Here is a 12,339-nt window from a genome sequence, read left to right as displayed (position 1 = left end):
TGAGAGAACATACCTTTAAATTGAGGGGTAATTGATATAGAACAGATGTCAGAGGTAGTTTCATTACTCAGTGTAGTAGGGGTATGTAATGGCCTGCCTGCAACAGTAGTAGGCTCGCCAAGTTTAAAGACATTTAAATGGTCACTGGATAAATATATGGATGAGGGGTAAAGAAAGAAGGAAAAAAAAAGCTGGAGGATCAGGGGTTCTGTTCACTCTGACAGCTGGCAAAAGAGAACAGGAGTGTCAGACATCCCGTTCACTCAGAGCTGGCTAAAAAAAACAAATACATATATGGATGAAAATGTAATAGTGTAGGTTAGATGGATTTCAGATTGGTTTCACAGGTCAATGCAACAGCAAAGGCCAAAGGGCCTGAACTGCGCAGTAAAGTTCTATGCTGCATGTTCAAGGAGGAGGTGGTTAATGTTTTGTGCACATCAACATTCTACAATTAGAATAGTCTTAATGCTATTGGTTCAGGAAGCACTGTTGATGGAAAAACAGGGAGTGCTCCTTGTTCTTCTCCGAATAGTTCCTTTTGGTTCTCAAAGTCCTGCTTAAATCATGTGACAGATTGACACCATCTCAGCTTAACATCTCTCTCAAAAGCGGACACATACAACAGATTTTTATAACCTCAAATATCAGTTAAATCACCAACCTAATGCCGACAGTGCCACCAACTGATTTAAGTTGACCCTCCATGGAGTCAACTAGCAAGTTCTCATTGAACAATTCTAGTTTACAGTATTGAACATCAGAAATAAGAGTTCAAGAGAACAAAATCAAGGACAACATGCTATTTGAATCATCTACTTCAAATTCAGCTGTCCAATCCATAGACTTGTTAACAACTTTATATATTTTAATATTTGCAGCTTTACCACAGGAGGATGGACATAAACTATATTAAACATCTGCCCTGCAATGTTAACATCATCTGTGGAGAGAAATCAGAGTTAATGTTTCAGGTCCAGTTAATCATCTTCAAAACTGATGGTAGCTAGGAAAAGGATTGTGGCATAGGGGTAGGAGGGTAGGGAGAGTAAACGATAAGTGAAGCTAGAGCCAAGAAAGGGACAGAAACAATTTGACAAAAGTGAGTAAACGTTAGTCCCCACGAGCAATTATTTACCCACTATCAGTAGCTGACAATGGGTTTGTGTAATAGCAGTAGAGAACATGATGAAGGGCTCTCGCCCGAAATGTCAATTCTTCTGCTTCTCAGATGTTTCCTGACCTGCTGTGCTTTTCCAGCATCCAACTCTTGACTCTGATGTCCAGCATCTGCAGCCCTCACTTTCTCCTTGGGTAATAGCAGACCATATAATTGTGTGTCTGTGTGTGTGGAAGGACATGGGAAAAGGTGCCTCATGGGAAAATTGTTGAACTCTATATTAAAGTCCAGAAGGCTACAGATTTTCGCAAGTGGAAAATGGCGTGGAGTTCTCCCAGCTTGTGCATCACATGGCCTGCTACCACACAACCCATTGTCAGCTACTAATCATCCCTTCTGGCAGCTATTCATTTTCCCAGGCTGACCTTTACCTACTCCTTTGTCTGACCAACTGTTTGTCTCTCTTTGGGCTCTAGTTCCACCTATCATTTACTATCTCCACTGCTATACCCGATCTTCTGTATATTAAAAAACCTCTCCCTCGCTACCAGTTCGGAAGTGTAATTGGACCCAAAACATTAACACTGCTTTCTCTCCACAGATGCTGCCAGACCTGCAGAGCTTTTCCAGTCATTTATGTTTTTGTTTCTAATTTCAATCACTTGCGGTTTGATCTTCCTTTATTATGATCACAGTCTTTGTGTATTGGCGTAGGGTGCTTACAATAACTAACGTCCGTCCACAAGGACAGAAGACACACACACACACACGATTGAGAGAGGAAAGAAAAAGCTACAAAAACATTGAGGCAATTTTCCCAATGGTGCAGTAGACTTTCTTCATTAGCATCAACAGAAATAAAATTTGGGCAATTTCTGCAGCAGGCTGGCTATTCAACCCAATTTTGTTTAGCATCAAGCAGTTAAGGTTACAATTTTTTCCTCTAAACTCAAGTAACACTTAATCAATGGAAGCAAGTGAAGCTTGACTGTGTAAGAATGGGTCACTGCTGGAGATTATCGAAAATTGAAATTATCTCTGCTGTATTTAGATTCTTTCTACAAATTGCCATCTGTGAACCTCTGCATTCTTTTGATCTTGCAGAAGCTCTCATTGTGATTGCACAATGCTGCCAAACAAAATTGAGACGCTCACATTGTAACTGCAAATTGCCTTTTACAAGCAATGTCACAATTGTTATCCTAACTGGTTGTCGAATTAATTCTCCTTTCCAATCCCACTCGGATTTACAGATCCTCAGACTCTCACACTGCTCCACTGAAGCTCCAAGCAAACTTGAGGGACAACATCTGATCTTTTGATGAGCCACATTACAGCTTTCCACACTTCACACTCTGGGTCTCCTTGTGGTAGCTTCTGTCTGTGACTCCATTTGGCTTTTGTTTGGCATTGTGGTGGATCCAGCCCGGGTGTCCAACAGGACGGCAGTGGGCGGTCCTCAATCCCGTAGCTGTGAAATGGACTAAGCGGGCTTGGTCTTAAAGTTTTCTTTTTGATTTTTTTGTTTCTTTATTTATTAAATTATTGTGAAAGGACTGTTATTCTGAACTTTTTTATTTCTTTACTTGTCTCATGTACAGCGGTGATTTTGTACTTTTGAAGGTCTGTAATGCAGGACTGTTAATTTCTATTTTAATAAACACTTTTTGGCTAAGGATCTGCACTCCAGAGTTGGTACTTATATACCCAAGATGGACTAGTAGACCTTTCCCTATACAGTTGCACAATCCTTTATCCGAAATGCTCAGGACCAACTAGTTTTCGGAATTCAGAATTTTTCAAATTTCAGAATAAGTGACAGTTTGATGGTGAAATTTTTAAAAATCTTACCGGAGGAGCAGACTCACTCAGTAAAACGGGCCTTGAGAGAGAATGGAGGCCAGCCAGTGCTGGGCCACGCCCCCACTCCCCCAATACTTCACATCTGAATGACACGCATCGGGTGGGTGTCGACTTGGGTTAACTGTTTGCACACCAAACAGCCTTGTGAATGAGAAGAAAACTTCACAAAAAAAACTTTTGGACTTTGGAGCTTTTCAGATTTTGGAATTTCGGATAAAGGATCGTCTACCTGTACTCATGGTGAGCACGTGACAGTGAAGCTAACTCTACTAACATGGGGTTCAACAATTTCAGATCCTAACTTCTTTTCTACTGTTCTTGGAGAGCAGCTATTTGTGATGCTGCTGCTTGAACACCCATTCACAGAGGTACCTTGATTATCCGAAGGACACAGGCGGGCAGTATTCTGTTCAGTTAATCAAATGCTGGATAACATAGTGCAGCAGAGCATCGGGACCTTGCAAGCTTGCCAGATAATATAATAGGAGAAAGTGAGGTCTGCAGATGCTGGAGATCAGAGCTGAAAATGTGTTGCTGGAAAAGCGCAGCAGGTCAGGCAGCATCCAGGGAACAGGAGAATCGATGTTTCGGGCATAAGATTCCTGAAGAAGGGCTTATGCCCGAAACGTCGATTCTCCTGTTCCCTGGATGCTGCCTGACCTGCTGCGCTTTTCCAGCAACACATTTTCAGCTCAGATAATATAATATTCAGATAATCGGATTCTGGATAATTGAGGTTCCTCTGTACGCCTCTTCTGTTCTTGTAACTCCAGACCTTTCTCCTTTCTTACTTGCCCAGTTAAAGTAAAATAAAATCTAGTAACAATGATCTTTCGAAAAGTGAAAAGTAGTACTGAGTTTCTTCATTTCTTCTCCTCCTCCTCCCTGCAACCAAAATCCCACAACTTTAGACCTCCAAGTCTCCTCTTCAATCAATCAACAGGCAACTATACTTCCCATTACTCTAAGGCACTGCAGTGACAGTAGTGACATAATGCTGACCAAACCCATTAAAATAAGCAATTCGGAGAGAAAGCAAAGCAGTTCCAGTTGCGACACATCACACTAATTTTCACACACCTCAGTTGGAAAATTTTGTACAATTCTAGGTGCCATGTTCTAAGGAGGATGTGAATACATTGGTGAAAGTGCAAGACTTGATCCAGGAACGAGAATCAGAGGATAGATCGAAGAAGTTGAGTGTGTTCTTGGAGAAAAGACAGCCCAGAGAAGATCTGATAGGGTTTTCAAAATCATGAGCAGGCTGAATAGAGTAGTTAGGGAAAAACTGTTTCCACTCGTAAAAAGGGAACAAAAACAAGAGGGTATATATTTAAAGTGATGTGCAAGAAAAAAAAATGCAAGAGTGATGAAAGGAAAAAAAAAACTCATACATAGTAGTTAGGGTATGGAATACACTGTCTGAAAACATGGAGGCTGGTTCAATTATATAGAAATAATGTGTAAGAGTATGTGAAAAAGGAAGAGATTAGCACTACATAATGATGCTTGTTTGAAGACATGTGCCACGACAGTTCTGAGAGTCTGGGAACATGCAATTTTGTTGGAAGCATATTAAAAAAAAAAGGTAAATGTTACTATGTAAACTTGGACAGCTTTGTCCTTTGAGGTGACTTATTCCAAGTGAAGGAATACTGTATACTCACCCCTTCTGGAGGATATGCCACCCAGCCCAAGTCTCCAGCAGCTGACATAGAATCCAAGAGGGTAACTGTAAACAATGAGAAAATCAACCATTCAGTTCTTTGTAATGAAAGACAGAATTGTTGAGGGAGGACCATCTCTCAGAGAACGAGAATTTAAATGTGTGGTCAGAGTGTCATAAATGGAGAAAATTCATTTTCAAGCAAATGAATATAAAATTAGTGAAAATAAAGTGAAATTTTAATGTTAACAAGCTGGAAATATAAATTGCTGTTCAGTTTTCACAAGTTGAAAAGGACAATTCTCATCCAAAAATGAAATACTGCAGATACTGAAAATTTGAAATTAAAACAAGCAGCACTGGGAAACCTCAGAAGGTCAGGTAACATCTGTGAAGAAAAAAATTGAGTTAATAATGGTTCACGTTAACCGTAAACACGACCTCTGTCTTTCCACAGATACTCGTAGTGATTTGCTGCATAGCTTTTGTTCTTTTGCAGACTTCTGGTTGCTGCATTTAAAAAAATTGAGTAACTGAAGATCTACAGAGCTTCGTAGATGCTGCATTATAACTGGGAACATAGATCACAATAAATCATTGTTCTAAATTTCTTTTGTAGTTGGGATGTTTCCATTGCAATCACTACAAGTTACATTGGTGAGTAGGGGAAAAAAAAATCAATGAAATGACACTGAAACTGCCCAAAAGGATTCACCTATGTTCTGTCTGCAAAGGTTTAATTCCTAATACATGTTGCCAGTTTCAAACTGATCTAAAAGCTATTTCCCTGCAAATAACATCCAGATTGTGCTAAAAGAAAAAAACCCACTGCACTTTGTCCAAATGGACAGTGGCTCAGAGGTGGGCACTGCTGCCTTACAGTGTCAGGGACCCAGGGTCAATTCCAGCCTTGGGCAACGGTCTGTGTGGAGTTTCCAGATTTTCCCCTTGTCTGCGTGGATTTCCTTCAGGTTCTCTGGTTCCTCCCACAGTTCAAAAGACATGCAGGATTGGTGGGTTGGTCAAGCCAAATCACTCCGCATGTTCAGGGATGGGCAGGCTATGTAGGTTAACCATGGGAAACGCAGGGTCATAGAGATGGGGTGCATCTGGGTGGAATGCTCTTCAGGAGGCCCAAGTGGCCTGCTTCCACACTGTAGGGTTGCTGTGATTCTAAAATCAGAGATGCTGACATGATGTCATCTCAAAAAATCCCACTATTCGCCTTTGGGTTGAACAAAATCAAGTTGAATTTGTTTATTACATTCTAATCATTGGTGTAGGTTAAATTGGTTGACGTACAGCATTAAAACCTATTATTAGCAATTGGCCAAATAATGGCTTGGCTCATAAATTAAACATTTTAAGGTCAATACTTCATTTAATGACAGTAAACAGGCTTCAACAACATTCAAGGATTTCATTTTGGTGGGTAATACATGTTGACATTTAGTAAAGGCTGACAACATGACTTGTTTAAAGAATGAACACCCCAGCAGCACCAGATGTGTTTCTAGCATGTTGCCGGGGTCCAATTTCAGATTAGCCTGGACAACTGTGAACAGGCTTCAGAACTGCACTGGCTGAATTCCAATTTGAAATGTCCTGCCTTAGGCTGCATACCTGACACTGAATAAATTTGTTATTAGACAGACTATAACAATCAAATCACGTGGAACATGTTTTCTCAGGACATGTTGAATTTTCTTACAAATTCTCTAGTATACAACTTAAAAATGTTTTTGTTGTGAGTTTATTCAAAAATTTTATTAAAATTTTAAGGGTTCAGAATTCTGTGTGTGTATTTGAACCAAACAGTTTCCATAACAATTTTTAGAAAATAATATATTTTCATTGGAAGTGCCTGTTGCTGGCAAAGCAGCCATTGCTTGCCCATTCTTAATTGCTTGGATTGAGTATCTTGCTAGCATCTCAGGACAGTCAGAAGTTAACCTGATTTCAACAGGGGCTTGGTATCATATGTGGACTAGGCATAATAAGATCTGCTTTTATAAACAGGCAATACTAACTGAATTGGTTGCAAATACCTTCAATGGTGGTGGTTATGGTTACCAGTTTTGTATCCCAGATTTACTAATTCAATTTAAATTTTACCAGCTGCAGAGCATTAGCCTAGGCTTCTGGAATCTTCCAAGTCCAATGACATGACCATTACTACATCATCTCCTCAAACTGCAGGCTGCTCTTACCTGCAATCAATGAACTGCGATATTCCAAACACCTAAAATTCATAGCCTACAAACACAGGAATTGCTAGATGATAGAGATCAAAGTCTTACTTTCCAGAGAATCTGATGTAAAAAATGTAGATTTCTTAATAAATGACTTGTTCGGATCTAAAATATTAATTTTCCACATGCTATCACTGACCTGAGTAACATGCATTAGAAATAAAGATCATTAAGTCAATATAAACGATATCCTTAGAAGTTAGCACAGTATGGATTTAAATTTCACACATTGAACAACTGTTGTCTGCCAAAATATAGCAGCTAATAATTGTGCAATTAAATACACAAACTATAGTTCAGTAGTAGAAAGCAGCTTTGGTTAGTAACGTTAAAGTACCTCTGAATAACTATTAATTGATACAATTCTTTGGCTCCTCTGTGATAAATGTGTCTGAACAGGGCAGCCTTACCTCATACAGTCACACCAAAGTGAGTTAGCACTTTATACTCCTGCACTTCATATCCACAGGGCTTTCATTATAAGCTAGAGCTAGGATGATTTTCTCCAACTATTTTAAACAAATCACCAATTAACCAATAGTCTAATTTTCAAGAGAATACTTCATTTGTCGTCTGTCTTACAAATTTATTCCAATAACATCAAAATGATGAGGTAAGTGTTTTTCACTCTTTACCAAGGTGAAAGAAAACATGGAGCTGGAAAGGCTGAAGTGAATCATAGATGGAGCTGGGGATGAATCATGTAGTTTGATGAATTCTATATCCAACCTTTGCTTAGGAACTTTGGGAGAGGGAATGATTTATTTTCAGGAAGAGCAGTGGTCAATATGCAAAAGGGAGTTTGCTTACACAGCCATGAGCAACAACATTCAAATACAAATAGAAACGTTGATAATGCTCCTCAGACTCCACAAAAAAACAAATAGTCAAATATGGACAATCTACATATGAAACTTCAAGTTTCCCCATTCTGTCATTCTTGATGGATTATTGGTAGTAATCCAATGAATTAATCTATGATTGTATCACTCGTATGACTATTGCAACAGGCCCGGAGACTTCTGAAGTTGTCTTAGTCTTCCACAAACTATAACTTCTTACACATCTCCCATTTCTTCAGCCTATCACTGGCAACTAACCAAGCCAATGGCCATCTGGACCATAATCTCTGGAACATTCTCTTTCAACCTCATTCTTTCTATTGTCCCTACACAAAAACCCCTCCAAAAACCTGTTTAACTAAGTTTCTACCCAATATTTTCAACATTGTCTTCTTTGGCTTTTTTGTCAATTTATTTCTGTGAGGTACCTTGGAACACTTCTTTCATTGTACTATTAATGTTTATTCAAGCTGCTACAGTCAGAGTAAACTTTCTGGCACTAGTGCACAGTATTTACACCATTTATATTGCAGACCCAATGTTGTTTTTAAGTTGTATAACCAGCCTCCAGTTTAAGATAAATACAGGCAATAAACTGTTGGTCATTCTGCCTATAATAGAAGTACAAGCCTAACATTATCACCCATGATTAAACATTTCAGATTGAGCCTAATGAAATATGAACTAAACACAGGCTGGAAAGTACCAGAAAACAGACCATCAATAAATATCAATAAGTGAAGCAGAGGAACTAGAAGTATGTAGATGTGCATCTGCAAGGCTATGGGCCAAGTGCAGGAAAATGGAATTAAAGTAGTTAGATGCCTTTTTGTTGGTCAGGCATGGATGTGATGGGTTGATTTCTGTGTTGTTGATTTTCATGACTTGCACTTCATACAAAAAGGTTGAAACCTGCGTGTCAGAAGTGGCAAAACATTTGGAGGCTGAGACAAACATGGAAGAAAGTTGGGAAGCACAAGAGAAGTGTTGAGAGGAATGCATCAAAATAAGGAAAAATAAATCAGAAGGCTGGGCATATTACATACCAAACAAAGTCTAACTACAGCACTTTGAGCCACAAACATCTTAGTCTCATAGATAACTTCCAAGTCTTCAATGAGAAATAAGTAAAACCAGGAGCATTGAGACATGGAATTCTTCAGTAACTTATTTGGGAATTACATAGTATCACATGAGGATACAATAGTCAGTGTAGTGATCAGGATTTCAGACTCCACAGCATGGTGAACAGCCAAAAAAAGACAGAACCACATTTACCATCAAGGCTATTGGAGCACTTAGGAATAGATTCATTTGAATGCATGGCATAGAGAAGAGCTAACAGAGAAATATTGATCATAGTAAGATAGTAACCAAGGTCATATTGGGTTGGAACATATCAAGGAATCATTGGAATTCATAACACAGTTTCTTTATTAATGATATCAGAATTATTTCTAAGAAGAGGAAGAAGAAAACTCAAAATGGACAGGAGAGAAAGCCAACCCAAAGAGAGAAGGCATTAGCTTGACCAGAGTCTAAGACAATGTGTGTAGCTGCTAAACTTTAAACAAGGAGTTTCAAGGAAAGCATTTGAAGCTTTACTTTGGAGACTAAAACTAGTTAGATTCTGCACAGATGTTATACAGAAGGCATTTTAAAGCATCTCAGCTGTTTGTATCCCAATCATAACTCACTGTTTAAATTCCTCCAGGCTGATGTCTTAACTTCTTAAAGCAAGCAAAACAGCCACATCTATCAGTACAAGGAGTGTTGCTTTGTCCCTCCCTATACTTTCCATAATTTTGATAGGGCTGACTAAACCTCCTTCTCCAGTGATTGTCTCCTATCCAGGTGCAGGTATATGACATTGCCTTCACAAGGTTCCATATTTACTTCAGAACAAAGCCAGAGCATATCTTGCCATCATTCCTTTTGCTCCTTTCTCTATTTCTGCTTTAAAAGTTCACAATGATTCATCCTTGGTTCCATCTATTTCTGATATACATCTTGCCAGTGGATTATCTTCCTCCACATCAATCCAAATTCATTCATACAATTTGCAACCTTGACATGTCACTGGAATCAAAGTGGAGCATCATTTTCTAGCCTTTTCATGATAAAGTGCATATACTTCTGCCTCAATATTATTTTCAGTATACTTTATACCATTGATTCTTTTGCTACAAAAGTCTACATTGTAACTACATCCTGTTTGAATGTCTGGCATTTCCTAACTAATCTCATGATACTTCGGTCGAAATTCCTGATGAAGGGCTTATGCCCGAAACGTCAATTCTCCTCCTCCTCCTTGGATGCTGCTTGACCTGCTGTGCTTTTCTAGCATCACAGTCTACTCTGATCTCTAACATCTGCAGTATTCACTTTCTCCAGATATTTCTGTCAAGTTTGAGTTGATTTGTTTTTATCTATTAATTGAAAATTAATTAAATAACAAAATACATTTGAAAATGTTAGTCTAGAGTTAGGATTAGATGTTTTAAAATTATTTTGTCCAGGATTCCTATGTTTTACTGATCCATTCTTGGTATTCAAAATCCAAAAGAGAATGTGGATCAGATCAATTCCTGCCAGCTGATCTCTCATAATTTAGGAAAGTCCAAGATGGAAACCTAATATTACAGTGTCCCTATTTGAACTTACTCAATGTCCTGAAGATGCTTCATTATTTTCAAGAATTGTGGAAAAATGGATCTATTACATAAAGGTTTGGATTAGATTAGATTTTGTCTTTAAAAAAGTAGTTACTGAGAGAACCTTGGATTTTAAAATTCTAAACTTTACAAACAAGGCTTCTTAGAAATCAAGTAATTTCAGACAATTACATGAACTCACTTCTCAAATGTCACCTGCTTGACTTTTTTGAACATCACGTGTCATGGAGAGTTGGCTCTGTCTTAGATCAGGTGGGGGAAAGCCAGCTAAGTACAAAATGTCCAGCGTTTGTCTTCAGCTTCCAAAACACCTTTGTAGTGCAGTGTGATAAAAGGTTTGCTCTTCTGGAAGAGTGATTAAATTTCTGAGTAATGTATTTCCCAAACAAGCTGTGTCTGCCAAAAACCCAGGCACAACTGTGCATGAGTAGTTTTTTGAACATATATGCAAGACCATTAGATCAACAAAATTTAGAACGTTCCATGCTTTTCTAATATAATCTTCAAGAATACTCACCTTTGATAATAAAGTGTTTCTTTTAACCTCCTTTTTAAATTGAATCTGTGCGCATAGAAATCCATTTCAATCCCCCCCCCCCCCCCACCCCGCACACACACACCTCCAGCCCCTGAGTATGTATTTATTTGCGTGTATTTTGGATTATTTAAAAGGAGAAAGCATTGTATAATTCAAAGTCCGCATTAACTAATTCTGCGCCTTCATTAAATGGGTTTTGTTTCATGATTAGTTGATCATCTCATGCTTATTAAAAAGAATCAGTTAATAGACCTCTTGTTCTAAGATTAATATAGATAAAACTTATAATTGAACACATTGGGATTTGGGCAAAATATTTTTAAACTTACATTATGATACACAAATTTCCCTGCCATTGATGTTAGTGCACTCCTCCTATCTCAGTTCAACAGAAATTTGACTCTCAACCAGGATATCAGATGTGGACAATGTCCACATAGAAGTGGGAAAATAATATTATTAGTAAGATAAAAGGAAAGACCAAGCTTCTTGTGCACAATTATATCAAAATGCATAGCTGGTTGTGAAGGTGTTTTTGTAGTTGAAAGATTTATCCTAAAATAATTTTAAAAGAATTAAGCAAATTAGGTTAATTGAATTAGCAGAAATGTCAGAGAAAGGAGAAATAGTGCAAATACTAAACTTCAATCTCTATTCTATCAATTTGAATATACCTCAAATCACCAATGTTAAGTCTATTAAAAGATTAGTGATGTTCAAACATGCTTAACAGTGTCTTTAACATCCATATTCCATTAGTTTTGTTCGCATATGTACCATTTCTAAACCCAGAGAGCTCTTGAGTGTACAGAGGATTTTTACACTTGCGTTGATACACCCGTCCTGACTTTCAGGAAGAAAAAAAAAGTCCCACTTGCTAAAAAGGTGATAATAGTATCATCAGAGATTACGTTTTTAATATCTAGCAGAAATAGAATGTCAGTTTATAACTTCAATAAATTCAGAAATTCAATAACATCTCTGTTTGGCTCCGGGTACTATTGTAATCCTCATGATTACGGTTATTTGGTGGGGGGAGGGGGAAGCGTGGAAGACCCAGAGATCTGTTTGAAAACCGAGAGGTCAGTATGGTAGTAGACTTCATTTAGCAAACTATACATATTATTCATTCAGTCTCCAGCATAGAACTTCCATTCCCCACAGCAGGCTGCCCTTTGCAGACATGGAATTATCCAATTAAAGATAAATTAGTGTTGGATTAAGGTTTTATACAGAGGTGCTCACTGGGAAATGAGTTGAAACTGCCCGAACTCATTTCACTAAAGGTCTGTGAAAACTGTTGCCAGACAGCTGAGAATGGAATTCAATCAATTTGGCTTGCGTTCAAACACAGTCCCAGAATTAAAATGGTAATATCCTAAA

The 12,339-nt window shown here is 38.2% G+C and overlaps 1 protein-coding gene across 4 annotated transcripts in view; it reads right to left on the bottom strand.

The window, feature by feature from the left end:
* LOC122555786 (ephrin type-A receptor 3) overlaps window positions 1-12,339 on the bottom strand; it is a 441,127-nt gene that overhangs the window by 420,465 nt on the left and 8,323 nt on the right. For all 4 annotated transcript variants that reach the window (XM_087993752.1, XM_043701927.2, XM_043701928.2 and 1 more), the window contains exon 2: window positions 4,651-4,715. In XM_087993752.1, the coding sequence (XP_087849878.1) occupies window positions 4,651-4,715 (65 nt within the window). The remainder of the gene's footprint in view (window positions 1-4,650; window positions 4,716-12,339) is intronic.

The sequence above is a fragment of the Chiloscyllium plagiosum genome, unplaced genomic scaffold (genome assembly GCF_037043375.1).
Source record: "Chiloscyllium plagiosum isolate Xiang-an unplaced genomic scaffold, Cpla_swu_hap1 HiC_scaffold_13, whole genome shotgun sequence".
NCBI classification, from domain to species: Eukaryota; Metazoa; Chordata; class Chondrichthyes; order Orectolobiformes; family Hemiscylliidae; genus Chiloscyllium; species Chiloscyllium plagiosum.
The sequence above is the reverse complement of the archived record's forward strand: the minus strand, read 5'-3'. Positions and strand labels throughout refer to the sequence as shown.